The sequence below is a fragment of the Engraulis encrasicolus genome, chromosome 17, assembly GCF_034702125.1.
Source record: "Engraulis encrasicolus isolate BLACKSEA-1 chromosome 17, IST_EnEncr_1.0, whole genome shotgun sequence".
In the NCBI taxonomy this organism is placed as follows: Eukaryota; Metazoa; Chordata; class Actinopteri; order Clupeiformes; family Engraulidae; genus Engraulis; species Engraulis encrasicolus.
Window position 1 is genome coordinate 32731399 of NC_085873.1, and position 20087 is coordinate 32751485.

The following is a 20087-nucleotide window of genomic DNA, read 5'->3' on the forward strand; positions in this document are numbered from 1 at the left end:
GCACTCTTATGCTAAAATTAAAGGAACCTGACTCCATGCTTTGGTAAACAAACATGTAATATTTGTGTGTATGCATAAAGACAGCCAGCGCAGAACACCCATTAGACAGTTTAACACAGACAGAGAAGGTTATTGTTGTGTGTCATATCCCCTAAGTGCACGTCCTGAGGCGATGTGTTTGCTGTCTGAGCATTCAATTAACTTTTACTTTCAAACAGCGCACTAGGCCGATAGACAAAATACACAAAAGAGATTACTCTGTGATAAATTGTTCAGAAGATCACCTCCCACACACCCAGATCCAAGCAAACACACAAAAACACGCACACGCATGTACAGTATGTACGTATGCAGCCACACGCACCCATGCGCACGCACGCACACATGCACGCACACACATGCACATGCACACGCACACACACACACACACACACACACACACACACACACACACACACACACACACACACACACACACACACACAATCACTGAAAAAGACAGAGAGGCAGCAATTATTCTTGTAATGCATGACCACCCCCATCACTATCTCTGATTCTCTATGCAAGCCTGCAGTGTGTGTGTGTGTGTGTGTGTGTGTGTGTGTGTGTGTGTGTGTGTGTGTGTGTGTGTGTGTGTGTGTGTGTGTGTGTGTGTGTGTGTGTGTGTGTGTGTGTATGTGCGTGTGTGTGTGTGTGTGTGTGTGTGTGTGTGTGTGTGTGTGTGTGTGTGTGTGTGTGTGTGTGTGTGAGAGAGAGAGATTGTGTGTGTGTGTGTGTCTGTGTCTGTGAGATTGTGTATGTGTGTGGGAGGTAAGAATGTTATGCCATTGGGGTAGTCTGGCATTTCCTTTGTAATGAATTACAGAACAGGTTTTTAAATTATATTCCAATTGGCAATTCTCTAAATAATGCAGTTACCTAAAAGTCGTTTTTTATTCTGGAATATTGATAAGGAAGTAATTATTAAACCTCATTGGACTAAACTTCAGACAATCCTTTAATGAAACCCCATTTGATTTTCCACTGCATACAAAACCCTGAAGGTGCCCTTGTGCAACCATCTGAGTAAGCAAAAGAAATCTGAACAACTTGGGCATGTAAAATGATCGTATTGCTTTCACTCTGCTGCTGACTAGATAAGGCTAAAAAGTCAAGATAAATGCTAAGGCAGCAGTGGTTCCCAAACTTATTCAGCAGGGACCCCCTTTTATTTTGGACTTTGGAATATGTTCACGACCCCTCCCCACCCACCATAGTCTTAGCCTGGCAATAGCAGCCTAAGGCATTTTTGTCCCTTAATATTACTAGATTTTCCATGAATAGAACAGCAAATACATCTATTAAGCATACAAGTGAATACTGCTATTAATCAATTTATGGACTTATGTCAGCTGTTAGATGCTAACCTGTGGATTTACCATTTCTATGCAATGTCCCTTTTTGTCCATGACCCCCCCTTCAGTACCTCCATGACACCCCCTAAGGGGTCCCGACCCCCAGTTTGGGAACCAGTGTGCTAAGGACACGGTGGAGAGGGAGGATTACACACCACTGTTACCACTGTTTTGTCTTCCATCTTCTGGTCTGCATGCAGCACCAGCGCTCTTCTACACGGACGCTTCCCCAGATCCAGCCTCAGCTTCCTACCTGCAAGTAGAGGGAGAAGAACCAGAAGACCTGCTTATGACATGTGTGGTCTATGAGTTATTAATTAAGGCTTTTTAATTCACTTCCTCGTTATTTACTTGGAGTTGCCTGGATTATCCTTTTTAGTTGAATGGACTGACCCCCTTCATCCAAGAGCACCCAATATACGTGTGAAGACACGGCAACTTCTTGAGCTACCAGCCATCCTTTGTTAAAACGCTTATTACATACTTGGAGAATAGCCGATACGCTTATGACATACTTGGAGAAGAGCAGACACGCTTATGACATACTTGGGGGATTCCATTAGCATGCGTGTGTATGTTGTTAATGTGAGAAGTCAACACTAATCCATCTTGTTAATAAGACAATACCCCTCTTCCCTCCGCTCATGCTTTGTGTGCGCGCGCACGTGTGTGTGTGTGTGTGTGTGCCTGCATGTGTGTGTGTGTGTGTGTGTGTGTGTGTGTGTGTGTGTGTGTGTGTGTTGGGGTGGGTAAGAGGAGTGTTTCCCCCCGTGTGTTTCCCATATGGTACAGCAAGAGCGCATTTCTGTCCTAGCGCTTCATCGGAAATGACATGCTCATTTAGCAAGGTGTCGAGAAGGATCATTCAAGTCTAATTAGAGCCCTCTCAGCACTCTGCTGCTCTACCAATCAGCAGCTCATTATGTGTTAAGTAGGTGTAAACCCTTGAACGTAAACTCAGCACACGTTTCAAAACTGCAGCTCCAGGTTTCCTTCTGCTGAACTACGTACGTACATCACCTGAATGGCAGACATTAAAGGTGCACTGTGTAAGATTTGTATTTGTTTATTTCCAGAATTCATGCTGCCCATTCACTAATGTTACCTTTTTCATGAATATTTACCACCACCATCAAATTCTATGTATTCATAATGACTGGGAAAATTGCAATTTTCATAGATGAAAGGGGGGATCTTCTCCATGGTGCACCATTTTGAATTTCCAGAAATAGACATTTTTAGCAGCAAAAATTACTGTACTTGGGCCATACTAGAAAATATTAGTTTATTACTTAGTAAACTGTCATGAAAAGATCTAATTTGGCAATAGGCAACCCACTTTCAATGAGCAGCATAGTTGCAGTACCTTTTTTGACCATTTCCTGCACAGTGCACTTTTAAATTTAAACGGCAGCCCTTCAGTTCTTGGAGTAAAAGTGTAAAAGTGCAGCACTGCTAGACTCTCATCCCATATTTTCTCTTTTCTTGTAAACCTGAGAAGACAATGTTGACGTCAGCAATGCAGCTAATGATATGCGGCTTATAAACAAACAGCTACACATTCAACCAAAAAAACGTCTCAACTGAAATGTTAGCTTCAACCGCACAGTTTTAGGATGCATTGCCACATCCCCGACTCATCACTAAGTAATGAAGTGTACCTAATCAATTACCAGTCCTTCTGTTTGTTAAGGCATTGTTTTCTCATGGAAATAGGTCAAAATTAAGAGTGACACCTTTTGTCTGGCCTTGTTTTCCCCCTACTTTAGTTTATCATTAACACTGTTAAAACTCATACATCATAGTCAATATGGCAATATGGAACTGTCACTTATCATCATAGTGTTTGTGTAGACATTACTTTACATTTAGCAGACATAGATATAGATAGACATAGACACAGACATAGATAGACATAGACACAGGCATAGATTTAGACAAAGACATTTAAATTTAACCGTCCTACGAGGACAACTCTAACAGCAGGAGGTGTGACCAACCTGTCATTATTGACAAGGAGGTCACACCTCCACAACAACACAACAACTGATTTTAAAGCACGGCAAGATAACATCCATGTGACCCTGTGATGAAGACGGAAGCTATAGCATCGAAACATGTCAGGTAAAAGATCAAACTTTTACATGTCTGAAGTAAAAGAGAAACCTAAGTTTTACTTTAACCATATCTAACCATTTGGTCATTTTTTTCCTCCAGTTGATGACATTCTGATGATTATAATTAGGCAGTCAGTAGTTATATACCACAGTGATAAATTCAATTTTATTCTCATCACAATTACCATGTGCTAGTTACAGACACTGAATTATTTGTATTTGTTGTATTTTTTGTGCAGACACGCTCTGAACGCACATAAATTGTGTTTTCATATTCATCATGGTGTCACACTAGCAATATAAGGATGACACCAACTCACACTAGCTCTGCTATTGCAAATGTTCAATATGTGACGTGACGGTTACAATTAATCTTGTGCTTGTGTTTCCGAGCCCCCTTGAATTATTTTCCAGTGTTCTGCCTGTTAAGTCTGTTTAAATTGTCACATAATAATGTTATCATTAAATTGGCCTCTTCTTTGATTGACCCCTGATAATTAACCTATCATCATCATCATACATGATAATTCAAATGAAAATGCGCCAGCTCTAATCAGCCAGAGTGCTAGTCTCTGGAATTTAACATAAGCAGGCAGACTGTCTGTGTGTATATAAAAGATGTCAGATTTAATACTGGGAAAAATCGCCCCTCACTGCAAAGTTAGAAGTCGCCAAAAGGGGAGTCCCCTCTGAAAAAGTTTGGGAACCATTGCAGTAGAGGAACAACTGTTCATAAAGAAGGAAGGTAGTATTTTTTTATGCTCATGTATTGATACTGGCATTTTAGGCCAGTGGTCATTGTCATTCCTCGCCTACTGCCTGAGAGTACGTTAGCAGAGGAGAGATACCTTTCCACCATCTGGCCACTATGATGAAGCTGAATTCTACAAATCGACAGCAAAACAGGTGTTGATTTTGGATACGAGTTAAACAACAACAACAAAAAACATATCTGAGACATCGTTCATTAAACCACTTATATGCGAAATGCCACGACCAAAGAACAGGTGTTCATCATTTCGATGCTGAAAGAATGATCTGTACCCTCGATAAGTGAATGAAAAGAGAATGGTTGGCATTGAAAATCACATTCATATGCATCTAGGCATCAATCTACTGTCTACTCTGAACTCTCTCTCAAATCAGATCAAAAATGCAAGCCAGGAGGAAAAAAATGTCAAATTGGCTTATTATTATTTGAGGCTGTGAGACTAGCAAATAATTAGCAATGCCTGTTTTCTGTGCGATTGTAAGTAAAAGATTGGACAAAGGAGACATTGCAGTAGGAATTAGAGCAGGGATGTCAAACTCAGGCCCGGGAGCCAAATCTGGCCCGCGGAGCCGTTTTATTTGGCCCGCGATATCATTTCAAATCTGTATTGCAGTTGGCCCACATGCACCATTAATGCATACCGTAACAAGACTTGAACATGAAATATGGTGTGTCATAGGATGTCCAGACACATTTGAACTACCATACATGATAGGAAAGCGTGTGTGTGAAATGTATATGAGTATGAAGCATATGTACGCATAATTTTAGTCAATTTTTTAAAATAAATGTTGAGTTCGGCCCGCGACTTCGTTCCAGATTTTTATTTTGGCCCTCAGTCAATTTGGGTTTGACACCCCTGAATTAGAGCATGACACGGGAGTTCACTCCCGTCCCATCCCGGTGCCAGAAAAAAAATCCCATCCCGTCCCATCCCGGACTGGAGTAAAAAAAACAAATCCCATCCCGTCCACTCCTGAAAAGAATGTTTCCCAATCCTGCCCACTCCCACTCAAAATCAATCCCACTCCCGTTTCATCAAGAAAACAAGGCTTTTTAATGAAAAAAATAAGCGAGCATTCCTGCTCTCTTTGATTTTTGTCCCGTTCCTGCCCTCTCCCATTCATCTTTATTCCCGCTCCTGCACGCTCCCGTTCATCTTTAAAATTTTGACTCCCATCCCGCGGGAATCCCACGGGACCCGCGGGACCCACGGGAATTCCCGAAAAATGTCATCCTCTAGTAGGAATCAATACATCCCCACCCCAACACACATACTCTTATTAGTCTCCAGTTTCCCCAGGGGGGACTGTAATGAAGGAAATCTCCAGGCAGTACTGCAAATATATCATATCAGCATGAGGGCCTGAGAGACTCAAATAGACACCTTATAAGACAGCTGTGCAAAATCAATATATTTCATTGCTATAAATTAATCGTTTCACAAAGCACTTCATCACAACGGTGTGTCCTTCCCCCGTCCGTCCTACCACACTACGAAAGACAAGCAAGCAGCAACATTTTCCTAACCTGGCTCTTAACGAAGATGCACGAAGCACGAAGGGTCTGTGTGAGAGCCAGGCTAACATTTTCCAGCACCGCATTTAAAAAATGCATCTATTCCTACTGCATAAACAGGGCAGGGAATGCTGAACATCTCTTGATTTCTTGTTTCCAATCAAATAAGGTACAATAAATATAAACCCTAATCTAAATTCCATGCACTCTGCCTGGGAAACAAACTAAGAGGTCTGAGAAAAGCACTCCATTCTACAGGGCCATGAAATCCCCCGAGTCAGCCACTGATTTCAAAAGACTTTTTTTGCTGAGAATCTTGACTACAGAATAGAGGAGATGACAAGAGGAGGATTAGGCGGTAAAGCATGCGGCTAATGGTATCCAAATAGCAGGGCTATGCTGTGCATGTGTACTGAGAGAGAGAGAGAGAGAGAGAGAGAGAGAGAGAGAGAGAGAGAGAGAGAGAGAGAGAGAGAGAGAGAGAGAGAGAGAGAGAGAGATGGGGTGCCGATGGGAAGGAAAAAAAAGAGATGCATTCATTTTTTTTTGAAGGATTTGTTTTTTTTGGTGGAAGTCTGCCATTAGAGGAGGTGAGGGATGAGGGCAGAGATGTGTATTATGCAACATCACACTCCCTCCTCGTCCTCACGACACGAGTAGCGGAAAATCACCTAAGCACTTCCACTTACAACATGACTAATCTAGTCCAAACCAGTCCTTGGCATCCAGCGATGTCTTGCCCCGGCCACTTAAGTGTCACTTTGTAAAAGACTGCAGATTGCTTTTGCCTTTGTTTGCTGAGGACGCTCCATGCAGCATGAGGACTACATGCGATCATGCGCTCATTGTGTATTGTGTCAGTACACGCTGTTGAGGATGTGAGGGACACCGTACAAAGTGTATCTGTAAGCCTTGTGTGTGAAAACAAATGTCAGAATAGCTGTTTACGCCTACTACTGTGCCTTGCAGCATTAAATAACGCAATGTGCCGTTAGGACAACGTAGATCAATAGATCTTCCCTAAATGCATTGGGGAAGCAGGTACACATACTCCCCTGTCTGACCTTAAATGTAGGTGACCTGTGCAAACCACATCATGAGGCATTTAGGCTTTAATAAACACCACCAGCTCTCTCATCTGTGGAGCTGCCAAAGAGAATGCTGGATGATAAAAACTTTTACATGTACATGTCACAAGTATAAGACAAACCTACATTTTAGTGAACACACTATTTCATGCACTGCATAAGAATCCTAAAATAAGATGTATTAAAATTGGTTAATATCAGGGTGATGAGGGACTGGAAATTATATTGTATTACACAGATCTTCCATGCCTTACTTCTTTTAATGCATTAAAAATGTAGCCTACTGGAATTGAAAGTGACACAGCCCTCCTCTCACACATCAAAAATGACAAACTGGTTAAGGTCTGCCGCAAATTGCGCGCGTCAGGACACGCGGCTGATCGCACATGCTTGCTTTAAAAGCAGTTGACCAAGACGCAAAATACTGGCGGTATCATCCAGGGGGCAGAGAGCACGCAGCATTGCGATGCGGAAATTGGGAACACAGACAGCAAGGAAAACAAAAATACAAAAATAGGCTAGGGGCTCCCTGGGCAAGGAAACAATACTGCTACTGCTCCTATATTTGCACGCTCCTTTTTCAAAGTGCAATAAGGAAGTATGATCGCAAATGTTTGTAATTTCAGACAAAATCAATGAGATGCTCTTAAAGGTTGCTGACATTGTCGTCTTCATCAGAAGCGCACGCGTGGAACTTTGCAGTCTTTCTTACGATCGCCCCCAGCGAGTTTGAAGATATCGCACCTGACGCACGTGCCGTGTCCAACGCGCGCGAAATTGACATTAAATACGCACGTTAACGCATTCATGAACGAATCATGCACGCGCTCCCGTATCCTACACTCTAAGAGACAATAATAGTTTGCACAAACAAATGATACTTTAAAATTGAGCGAGACACTCCCTTCATTAGGGGTACTACAATAACTCATGTTGCTCTCAAAAATGCCACATTTCTTTGCAGCTCATTTGTGAAGAATTGATCACTGACATCACCAGCATTAAGCACAGAGCAAGATCTGGGGGATTCGAAAAGTGCTGTTCATTAGATGATAAACACTGAATTTACGCTCATGCTAGTTGAAAGAGTTTAACTTTGAGCTTGTACATTTCTGTTGGCTTTGTGACATGTCATATTATTATGCTGAAAGTAATCATTAGTGGTGATGCATGTAGTCAGCAGTAATATCCAAGACAATGAGGTGGTATCAGTATGTCCAAAGTGTGCCAAGAAGCCACTATCTACAGTACACACCACTGCTGCCAGCATGGATGAAAAGGCAGGGTGGGGATGTGTGGAGTCATGCTGATGGCACCAAACAAGCTTCCCCTCCATCCTTGCACCTCAGCAGAAATCCACATAAATAAGAGGTAATTTTCCTAAAAGAAGAGTCCTGCAGCTAGCCCCCTTTTCACCTCTGTTAGAATGTGTCAAACTTGTACAAGTTAACAAATAAAGTGACTAAGCCCGTTTTCTGGAATAACCACCAGATTTTTTCCAGTCCTGGGCAGTGTTGGCCAGCTTGTGCCAGCTGTTCTTGGAGGACAGGATAAATATGGCCTGCTTTTCTGCTGTTGTAACCCAATTACCTTCATGCACATGGACATTTCTATGAGCCAGCCAGGCACTCAATTTCTGCGAAGGTGGAGTCATTACAATGCACATCCATGTTTTGAGCAAGCAGCAAGCAGGGGAAAAAACAGGAGCTGAAAAACCTGAGGCACTCAAATTTTGAACTGTTGGGGTGGTGGATTTCACGACTCACATGATGATCTGAGAGAGCTGAGTTCCAAATATCTTTAGTAAAAAGGTGTAGTGGAATGGAACATAGAACGAAAAAATAAATGGATATTTTGTCTACCCTTCTAAAATTCAAGGCATGTGCATCCGACAAGTTGGTTCTAAGAACATATTTTATTCACTCTTTCAGTAAGCACTTAAAAAACTGTTGTGCAAACTGTTGAAAAGCCCAGGAGATTGGAAAATAATGAGGTAGTCAAACCAGTCGATATTTACACCACCTCAAAAGCGCTGCAATCACACTGTACCCCATTCTGATGGTTCATGTGAAGATGTATTGAATTTCAGGGCTTGTTGCAGCATGACGGCACTGAGTAGCTGTGATGCATCCTTTGATAAGCGCTACTACTGCTACACAATTCGCTGATTAGATAATTGTGTTCAAAAACAGGTGCACATGTCTTGCTAATGTTCTCAGACAGTAACTATGTGCGCTATTGGATACCTGTAGATATTAGATTGTTGAATTGCCCCCTGAGGGGTTTTACTTTCACACACTACAAGAGACCTTCAACAACAAAACACGACCTATGAATACGAGAAAGACATCACCACCAATAGCAATGTGAATGTACATGACATTACTGTATGTATTTACACATATTTATACAGTACACATACATGTGGGTGGGAGACGTGACGCCTTGTTTTTTCGTTACATTGGTTAAAAACCTACAAAACTGTTATTTTTCCTTTTAAAAACATATGTCAATGAAAGAAGATGTGGTACATTATGTTTCATATTAGTCTTAGATGAGAAGAAACATTTTTGTTAAGATTTATGTAAAGGTTTATATGTCAAATATCCTGCGGTGTGACTGTAACATTAATGAAACCTGGAATATAATATATATATATAAATTAACCAACAAATTTTTGAATAATGTATGAAGCATGTGGCATGATTGCATAAATATTAATTTTATATTAAGATATGTGAATGTGAAAAAACTCAAGACAGTAACATTAACTACAAGTTCAATTTCATAACACAAATTGCGTCCTGTAGGGTGACATGTATGTTAATGTTTGTGAATGGGCAGCTGAAAGGCCAACTACAAGGGTCTTAAAGACTGGCTCCTAACCAGTCAGTACCTCATTTATTGGAGAGTGCTGTGGAAGTTTAAGGTGACTCTTAACTAGTGTTGCACCGATACCATTTTTTGGCCCCGATACCGATACCCGATACCTGGCTGTGCCGTATCGGCCGATACCGATACCACCTATTTGAAATGTATATATATGAAGGGCTGTAGTGCATACTATTTGGATGTAAAATCATTGCATGGCTTTGTCAGGCTGCTGCCTACCTTTGTGAAACAGGAAAAAGACTAATACAAAGTGAATTCAGTAAAACGTTTTATACTTTTTAAATAACATGAATAACTAATTTCATGGCTGTTAAAGTGTCATACAAGCACCTGTAAATGGTATAGGTGCCCTATTTGTTGGTACTCACCAATACCGATACCACCACCTGGTATCGGTATCGGTGCAACACTACTCTTGACCTCTTAATATGTCTTCATATTGCAATCTTTCTGTCGCGCAATGCTTATGTTCATTTTATGGTGTCCTGTGGTGTGACTAATCTTAGAGGAGGAAAAAAAAGTTTTTTATAAATGAAAACACATATTAAGATTAAACACAATATCATTATCAAGTTAGCATGAGCTCAGATGTCAGTCATGTATACAAAAGGATTAAAATGGCCATAATGCAGTGAATTCCCTGTGGTGTGACTCCATTTTCCTGCGGTGTGACATGCCTATGCAATGTGTTGATGCAAGACACATTTTCCCAAAAATGGCAAAAATAAGGTGAAATTCCTCAGACCACTGAGTGCTTTATTTTTTTCTATTTTTTCTAATTTTTATCCATCTTTTTTCTCAGGATTTTTTTTCCTTTTGCGTTACGCCCTTAAACGTCAACCACCCATGTATAAAAGTCACTGGGAAAGTAATAATCCTAAATGGTTCACTTCGAAAGTGGACCAGGGGGCGAAGCCCTTTCAACAACTCGACTTGTGAAAAGAAAATCAAAGGAGCTCACTCACCGCCAGCTGGGCCTCGCTCCTTCCAGTCTCCAGCCATGAGGGCAACGCCGGGGGCCGACAGGGACGACACCCTGCTGAGATGAGCAGGCACCACCGGGCCTAGAAACCCCTCCCAGGTGGAACGCACTCCTGAGAGAGAGACAGAGACAGAGAGACAGAGACGGGGACAGAGAGAAGGAAGAAGGGAAAGAGAGAGATTGAGGGAGTGTGTGAGAGAGAGACACAGAGAGAGAGAGAGAGAGAGAGAGAGAGAGAGAAAGAGAAAGAGAGACGGGGACAGAGAGAGAGAGACGGGGACAGAGAGACAGAGAGGGAGAAGGGAGAAGGGAAAGAGAGAGAGTGAGGGGGAGAGAGAGACACACACAGAGAGAGAAAGAGGGAGTGCAGTGAGGAAAAAGAGAGAAAGACAGAGGCAGAGAGAAGGGCAGAAAGAGAGAGAGAGAGAAAGAGACAGAGGAAGAGAGAGGGAAAGAGGATAAGGCCTTCTGTCGACATAAAAGCCAGAGTGCCACATCAAACGCAGGGCCCCTCGCTGCCTGGCGCCCAGGGGATCTCCTGCTGACTGGCCACCGCAGGGGCTGCCCCCCTCTCTCCACAGGGGGCTGTCCAACTGCAGGCCTGCACTTAATACAATGGAGGTTCTCACATTCATGACTCTTGAAAGCAATGTACAGCACAGGTAGAAAAAAACACTTGACCAAAGAAACTGTGTGCATTTGTAGGTGTCTGAATGTAAGGCATGTCAAGTGTAACTGAGGTGTTCCTGTGTACGCCATTCGGGGCTCGAACCTGCTACCTCTTAGTCAACGTTCTAGTTTAGGAGTGGGGGCTCGAACCCGCCACCTCTTAGTCAACGTTCCAGTTTAGGAGTGGGGGCTCGAACCCGCCACCTCTTAGTCAACGTTCCAGTTTAGGAGTTTAGGGAGTCACAGCACGATAACGCTGAGCTAAAGGACCAGTGTGATAGCTCAGTGCTACCGATACTGTGTAAGGCCCCCGTTGCACAAGGCAAGGCAAGGCAAGGTAAGTTTGTTTGTATAGCGCTTTTCATACGCAGAGGCACCTCAATGTACTTCATTAAAAAAACCCACTAAAACATGGCAGATTACATATGTCTTAAAGCATTAATGCATGAATGCGAGTTAAAATGACACAAACATTTACTAAAGCCTGTAAGGTAAAAACTTTGAACAAATAACATGATACGGTATATTGTTGTGCATCTATCATATTCTACTGTACCAGGTGAATGCTGTGCTTGGTCCCATCTGTCTGCAGTCTTATAAAGTGAGATATTGATTTACTGATGCACACTCTGCTCTTCTGATGCTCTACACAGAAGTGTTTGTAGTCCACCGCTCAATACAACAAATGACAGAAAACACAGCGGAGACTATAAAACCAGCGTTTGCAGACAGACTTATTTTGTACACAAAATGATTTGCAATTCACTAGGGCCTGTGAAGATGTGGTTAAAATTATGATACATTTTTTCAGCAATAACTATTCTCCAGATTGCCAATTATACACACAAAATTGCACACAGTGTACATTTCATTGCAGTTCAAAATGTCAAAAATGGGGTAAGCGCATGTTTATTCATAGTCCTCGACAATTTCTGGTCTCTACTCTATATATGAAAAAATGTCCACGAATACTAATTATGGTGTTATGAAAATATGGCATCATGGAACAGCCAAAAACCTCAAATCGCTCAAAACATCCTAATCTATGATGTGCTTTACAAAACAATGACATTCAGTGTGAATCATTGCACATTGTTCTCCAAATCTCTCCCGTTAGTTCAGCAAGTGTGTCAGGTAATGGGCCAAATCAAGTGCATCTCTATTCAGGTGCAGCCACAGCGGCATGATAACAAGCCAATCAATGGAAGAGTGTCGCCCCAAACAGCACTGTGCAAAATAAAGCACTGCAATCGCCAACAAGACTTGAAGCTAATGTACCTGCATGCATGCAAATGTTCCAAGCTTTATTTTCATTTCAGGGTATCTGAGTGATAAGTGTGGTTCTTTTGTAAATGTTAATTACATTTGAAATTAGCTGTGGGTGCAGATTTGCCTGACCACTGCTTGGAGTCTCTGCACCCTGACAGGATGAAATCTCCACTCACCAGTTTGCATAGTGAGGAAGAAAGTGTATGTTATGGCCCTGGTTGTTCATGCCTTTTCCCATAACCATGTGCATTTTGGCGCCTCCTCATGGTCTTTGTTTTTACCACTACCACCACAGGATTCCTAATTGCTGATTGGCTGATTGGAGCTAATTGAGGACATCTGCACCTGGGGATATACAATGCCAGAGGATCTTCAGTTACTGGCTGCTCTCCAGCTGCAGCACTTTCCCCTCATTCCCGTTTTGCTGACACTCTGTTGTCTTGTTTACCTTTCGGAATTTGCCTTTGACTTTTTGATCTTTTTGTTGATCTTGACCCTGAGCCTTGGAGCTCTTGAAAACTTTCATTTTGTGAATAAATCCTTTTTTATTGAGCCTTGATTTTGCGTCTGCCCCCTTTATGTTACCCCCTGTGTAACATATTGGGGGCTCGTCCAGGATATCGTTTTCCCTCGCCTCTCGCATTTTTCGTAATATGGGTTTGATATTGGCTGCGCTGTGGTTTTTCACTTTTCGTTTTTCCGTATATCGTGGTGAGTAGCCTACGCTTTTGGGGCTTGGGTTGTGTTTTGCTTTCTTAAACTCGTTTTTGTGGATAACCCAGGAGGGGGCTCCCTTCAAGGCAAATGGATTATACATGTATTCACCCTGACAGGATGAAACCTCCACTCACCAGTTTGCATAATCAGAAAAAAGTGTAGTCTTCAAGGCAAATAAAAAATTATTTTTAAAGTATTTTAAAACCATTTAAATGTGCTTTTAAACTGTCAACCAGGTGCCAATTAAAGTCAGCACAGTATTCAGACTATTTATGTAAACACTTAGAAGAAATACTTCAATGCTGATTTGCAAGCTGTGATTCAATTGGTTGGTAATTCCTACTTTGTAAGATGCGCTTTTGAAGTAGCATACTCTTCAATAAGGTGTAAACCCATATTTTAGAAAATGAAAACCCTCCTTCATATCATCAAATAGCCCCTGAACAAGCTAATAGAACGAACACACAGCTAATCATAGAGCAGATAAGTTGAATACTGAGCTCAACTGTGGCAGTGCACAGGCAAAAGGCAAGACTTTTCCGAAGGTTTTCCACCATTTTTATTATAAATTTAGTCAAAAACATTATTCAAAGGCCAAGGTCAAACACTGCTCTACTTGAATCGAAAAAGGAATGAAAGGATTATATTTCATCAAAGACAGAGAGCACAACTTTGACTAGGGTAGTGTCCACAAGTGACAAAAAATGGTTTATTAAGCCCCTCTTGTCTGAGCATCATGGAAGTTCATGTTCACTGCATCTGTTTTCATTTTGTCTGAAAAAAAAAATCATCTTTTGCAACATGCACAAGGGTTGCTTCACAGTCCAAATGGTCGGGTATCTGATTAACCTGATTTTCCCCCTTCCCTAGCAGAGCTCCAACATCTTGTGAATATAAATTTCAATTCAAGACGTGCCTCAGATTTGAGTCCTGCCTGCCATCCTAAAAATACAAAATCAGTCTGATCTAACTTACTCCACCGTACCATACCCCCACCCCCACCAACCCACAAACCCCTCAAAAGTCAGATAAAAAGTGAAGTGATTTAAGTATAAATTTGGGAGTGGAGAAGGGGACGGAGTGGGTGGGTGAGAAGAAAAGGGTGTTGAAGATAACGAGAATGGATGAGCAGGAACATTATAAGAGACAGGAGGAGAGGAGGAGAGGATAAAGGAGGAGAGGAGCAGGGACATTATAAAAGATAGGAGGAGAGGAGGAGAGGATAAAGGAGGAGAGGAGGAGTAACATTATAAAAGATAGGAAGAGAGGAGGGCAGGGGAGGGAAAGATGAGGGGATGCAGGGTGGCAGAGGAGAGAAAACAACAACCTTGGCAAGCAGTGTTAGTCATGTGATGAGTGGAGGTCTATAACAGGAGCACATATGCCGCCAGTAAATCAGTGGCAGGGGAGAGAGAGAGAAGAGAGGAGTGAGAGGATGTCAAGCCTTGGCGCTGTGGATTCAGCAACACCTGTGAGACCTCCACCTGCCAATCATTCTCCCTTCTCCTCAGAAGCTCTGAGTGTGTTTAATGTGCCTGATATAGTCTTCGCTTTGAGATGCCACTTCAAATGCACCACAAAGGAAGTCCTTGTTTTATGCACCCGTGAAGTGCATATGTCTACTGGAATGCGAAAAAAGTCTCCACATCCTACAAGGTTGAAATTTTCCTCCCAAATATTTTACTTTCAACAGATGCGTATGGAGAGGAAATTACAGAATCTACAAACCAATTAGACGGCAATTATGCTGTGAATGTCATTAAAATGCTGTAACCAAAACAATTACTTAAAACACATTCCATTTAAGTTGACACACATTGTTCACCTCTCTGCTGAGAAAATGGCTGCCTGCTATTGCAGCAGTGTGTTTTTGCCGTGATTCATGCAAATGTTTCAAGCACAGTGTGATTTGCAGGAAATTAACATTAATGAAGAAAATTATGTCTTGTTAGTGGCATTAGTGAGTAACAGAACTCGTCGCTGAAATGTGCACTGGAAGAAGAAGTCTTCAATATGTTGCAAATGACTGTTTTGGAGGGGAGCTTATCTGTAGGGAAAAAAATGCAACGCTCACTTGACAAAGTCCAAGATGATTAAAAGCTGTATTCCCATATGGTTCACATTTAAAGTGGCTATTGTTGGGCACAAACACATCTTCAAGTGAAATGAGAACATCTCAAACATCAGCTCGGAGTCGAGACGACTCCTTCTTCAAATAAGCATAGCACAATATGTTCTAATCAGCATAGAGGGAACAACAGACGAGCCACAGAGATGTGGGCTGTTGGACTCAGGCGTTGTATGGCAAGCAGACACAGGAACAGCAACACAGTGCCATGTCAGGACCAGACCTGATCCAGAATCAGTCCCTGGCAGAGTTAAGCCCCCTTTTGCATTCCAAAGAAAGCTGTGAGGTGGTGATGCAATCATTTAATCAGGAGGTTGTGGATGCATGACAATCTACGTACACCCTGCCAACGCCTATGGGGAAGGAGAAGGAGAAGGCGGCAGAGATGCCAAGTTTTATCACCCATGTGCAGATTGGATAACAATAATGAAACATTTGCCTCTTTTTTTTTGCTTTAAAGCAAAAGCAAAATGCAACCGAATTGTGTTTTTGCGTCTTGCTCTGAAGCTGCCCATTTTCTTTGCATGAAATTGAGAAAATAAATTTGGCCTGGGCCTCAGAACAGTTTAACCTTCTCAAATGTATAAGACAGAATAAGGATAACGGAGTGCAAAAATATACTTGATATGTCTTATAAAGAAGTTGCTCATTTTGCAATCAAACTTGTGCACTCAACAGTGCTTTAGAGTTTAGACAGGTGTGTATGTGTGAATGGTGTGAAAAGAAATCAGCACAAAGTAGTGCAACTGATGCTAACATTTTTGTGTGAGCATGCCTGTGTGTGTGTGTGTGTGTGTGTGTGTGTGTGTGTGTGTGTGTGTGTGTGTGTGTGTGTGTGTGTCAGGGCTTAACACTAACACCCGCCAGGTAGCCAAATGCGGGTGAAAGTCGGCGTTGGCTAGTAGATACCGAAGGTTCACTAGCCATTCTGGCGGGTCCGTTACTATTCTGAATGATGAGGCACCGCATTTTGTAGTTTTTTTCTTCGGACCGTCTTTGCTACAAAAGCAATACAATGCGATTTCGCGAGCCTACAATACCCATGAAGCACCTGTGTCACGTGTCACCTGTGTCTCACGCAAGCCAGGAATCTGATAGAGCTAGTCTTGCGAAGAGGAGTGACAGCGAGCTACCGGGACATCAGCGTGCGTTTGGAAATGTCACTGGAAACCTTCACGTGAAAATAAAGTAGCGAAGTTCATCTCAACTGAGCTGTTTTGCGATCTGTCATTAGTACAATACCACAGAGGTAGAAAATAACACTAGAGGTGACTCCGCCCCCCTTCTGACGGCAATCTGTGGCGGCCATTATCTGTAGGTAGGTCTGATAAATGGAAATGAATGGACAAGGAGGATCACCTCTGTCAAAAAATGGCTTAATAATTTGAAAATGTCCATCAACACACTCTACAAGGACAATAGTTGAAGTGTGTTGCTAAATATGTGCAGAATTAATATAATTTGATTTTTAGATGTATTTTATCGACTCATATGATTTAAGTAGATATTTATCCTGACATTTCAAATCTGGTCTTTGATTAATGGGTTACTTCATATTCACACAGTTTTAGTCCATTTTTAACAGAAGTGGGCGTATTCTCCATTGACTTGAATTGACTGAAGGTGCCTACACTACCTACAGACAATGGGAGGCGCCATGTGCCACTTCCCAGTGCTGCCGTGAATTGCCATGTCCTCTCTAGTGTTATTTTCTACCTCTATGTACAATACTTAGTAGTAGTGGACATTAAAATGACCAAAGCGAGAGGAAAACACGTCAGTCTGTCTTACTCTTGTGAAAGTCTCAAGACTGATTAGCGCAGTGATAAGACAAGGACACAATGCGGCATTAATAATGTTTGGTTTAAATTATTTTCTGATTTGCCTGTAGGCCTATGTCTTCATACCTTAAAGGAGAATTCCGGCCAGTTTGGATTAATATCCCATCTTGGGTGGACCGAGGGAAAGGGATGAAAGGCAAAACCGCGAGAAATTTTCATGCCTGCTGCGCAAAGTTGTTCAATTGCGCTGTTTTCGGTTAAAACCTGGCCCTTCGGGCACGTATTTGACCTGTTTTAAAGCTCCTAGCGTGCATTAAAACCCTTTTGAACGCTTTGGCCGTGGTGTGTGGGTCCATACAAGTCGATCTAGTGGTTCACATTTCCATTAGGAAGCATAGGTACGATACAACAGGAGTTTTCAAAAGTGGCGCACCTACCTCTTTCAGCTTCCGCCTTCCAACTACGTCCGCAAAATGGTTCGCCAAAGTGATACTTCATAGTAATCCATTTTATTTTTGTCCATCAAAGACGAGCCACAAGAAACATATTCACACGTTTTCATGTCCTGAGTTGTTATTGTCTCGCAGATTCACTTCTCTGTCACTGAACGCAGTTTAGTGACGTCACGGTGTCACATGACTCCTGGAAGGAACGCCATTCGCTCATCCAGTTATTATACAGCAGCGAGAAAGAGAGGCGCTGTCGTAATATACTGTTTGATATTTTGAGATGGATCCTCCGTTGGGGTAGTTCAATTGAAGAGTTTGGTGGCCATGGTTATCTTTTTCGAACCAGAATATTTGTTACAGATAAAGAATTATTCCTTCCAGGAGTCATGTGACACCGTGACGTCACTAAACTGCGTTCAGTGACAGAGAAGTGAATCTGCGAGACAATAACAACTCAGGACATGAAAACGTGTGAATATGTTTCTTGTGGCTCGTCTTTGGTGGACAAAAATAAAATGGATTACTATGAAGTATCACTTTGGTGAACCATTTTGCGGACGTAGTTGGAAGGCGGAAGCTGAAAGAGGTAGGTGCGCCACTTTTGAAAACTCCTGTTGTATCGTACCTATGCTACCTAATGGAAATGTGAACCACTAGATCGACTTGTATGGACCCACACACCACGGCCAAAGCGTTCAAAAGTGTTTTAATGCACGCTAGGAGCTTTAAAACAGGTCAAATACGTGCCCGAAGGGCCAGGTTTTAACCGAAAACAGCGCAATTGAACAACTTTGCGCAGCGGGCATGAAAATTTCTCGCGGTTTTGCCTTTCATCCCTTTCCCTCGGTCCACCCAAGATGGGATATTAATCCAAACTGGCCGGAATTCTCCTTTAATATTCCTCCGTGTTTCTTGTGCTGTAGTTCCCGACTGTCAAACCGTTCTTAAAAAAACGTGCAGTAGTAGCCTTCCAGACTGCAAAAAAGCATCCCAGCATGTCCCTTCGCAGGTGCCCGTCTCGTCTCGCCCCCGTTTGTATTTTCTAGTGAGTCAGGAAAACCACTAGCCAAAATGGCTGGTAAGCGAAAAAGTTAGTGTCAAGCACTGGTGTGTGTGTGTGTGTTAGAGAGAGAGAGACACCCCCCCACACACACACACACACACACATACAGTAGGGCTGATTGGAAGAGTATGTGAATGGCTATTTGTGTGCATGCGGATGGATATTTGCATATGTGTGTGCATGTGCACTTCACTAAGTGATTGAGAGGCTGTGGAAGTTTCGCCTGACTACCGGTACTTTAGCTGTCCATTATAGAGTGGGCTCAGGGGTTATTCTCATTTAGCCACATTCCTCCCAGTGGCTGGGGCCCAGGATGTTTACATTAGACCATGGCGGTGGGTAAAGACGCATGACAATTGCACCATTAAATAAATGAACGAGTCCTTAGCAGCCAGATGTAGATCCGGACTGCTCCTGGAAAACTTGGGGAGCTTGTTTAGCCCTCCACTCAAACCCTGTCCAGCGTATCCAATGTCTAATGATAACTCAGTCGACCTCAGGAAAGAAGTAGAGAGCGGAAACTTCTTGTTTATGGCAACAGCATGCCGCCATTTTGTTGTTGTTGTTGTAGAGGAGCACCAGTGTGTAGACCAGTGGTTTCCAAACTGGGGGTTGGGAGTGTGTGGTCCTATAAATTGGCAAGATAAAAGTTACCCACCCATTAAATCAGCAACAATAGGCCTTCAAAGCAATATAACACAGTAAATATATTTAAATAATACATTACCTATTAAGTAATACCTTTATTTTAATTTTAAATAGCATTGTTAAATAATTACCTTAATATTTGTGTAAAAGCTTCTGTAGCGTTTCATTAAATGAAGGGTGCTAAGAAGCCAGATGCAGCTCCCGACAGCTACCCTGAACTCAAACCCTGCCCAGCATATCTGCTGTTTAATGATGACTCACTCAACCTCCGCCTCTAACTCTGCTTCTGACCCCCTTCATCCCTCGCGGTCTCTTCCTATTATTGCCCAGCGTGTCGGATGCCTCACATCCACATCTCATCTGTCTGCCTCCCTGACAATCCTTTGTGCTATTGTTGCTCAACCCCCAGCGTTCATGTACGTAACTCTGTGAACTTTGCATGGTTGTGAGCATATGGTTGTGTGTGCGTGTCTGCGTGCGTGGAAGAGAGAAGGTGTGATTTTGTGTTTAGAGGTCACTTGATACTTCACTGACATGCTTCAGAAAACACGTCTCATTACAGTTCTGTGCAAAAATCCAAATGTGCAAGGTGTCTCCTCC

At 42.4% G+C, this 20087-nt stretch overlaps 1 protein-coding gene across 1 annotated transcript in view; it reads right to left on the reverse strand.

The window, feature by feature from the left end:
• Positions 1 to 20087, reverse strand: part of LOC134466994 (transcription elongation regulator 1-like protein) — a 205130-nt gene that overhangs the window by 16252 nt on the left and 168791 nt on the right. The window contains exons 7-8 of the mRNA XM_063220924.1: positions 10747 to 10875; positions 1559 to 1647 (exon numbers count right to left, since the gene is read on the reverse strand). Coding sequence (XP_063076994.1) covers positions 1559 to 1647; positions 10747 to 10875 — 218 coding nt within the window. The remainder of the gene's footprint in view (positions 1 to 1558; positions 1648 to 10746; positions 10876 to 20087) is intronic.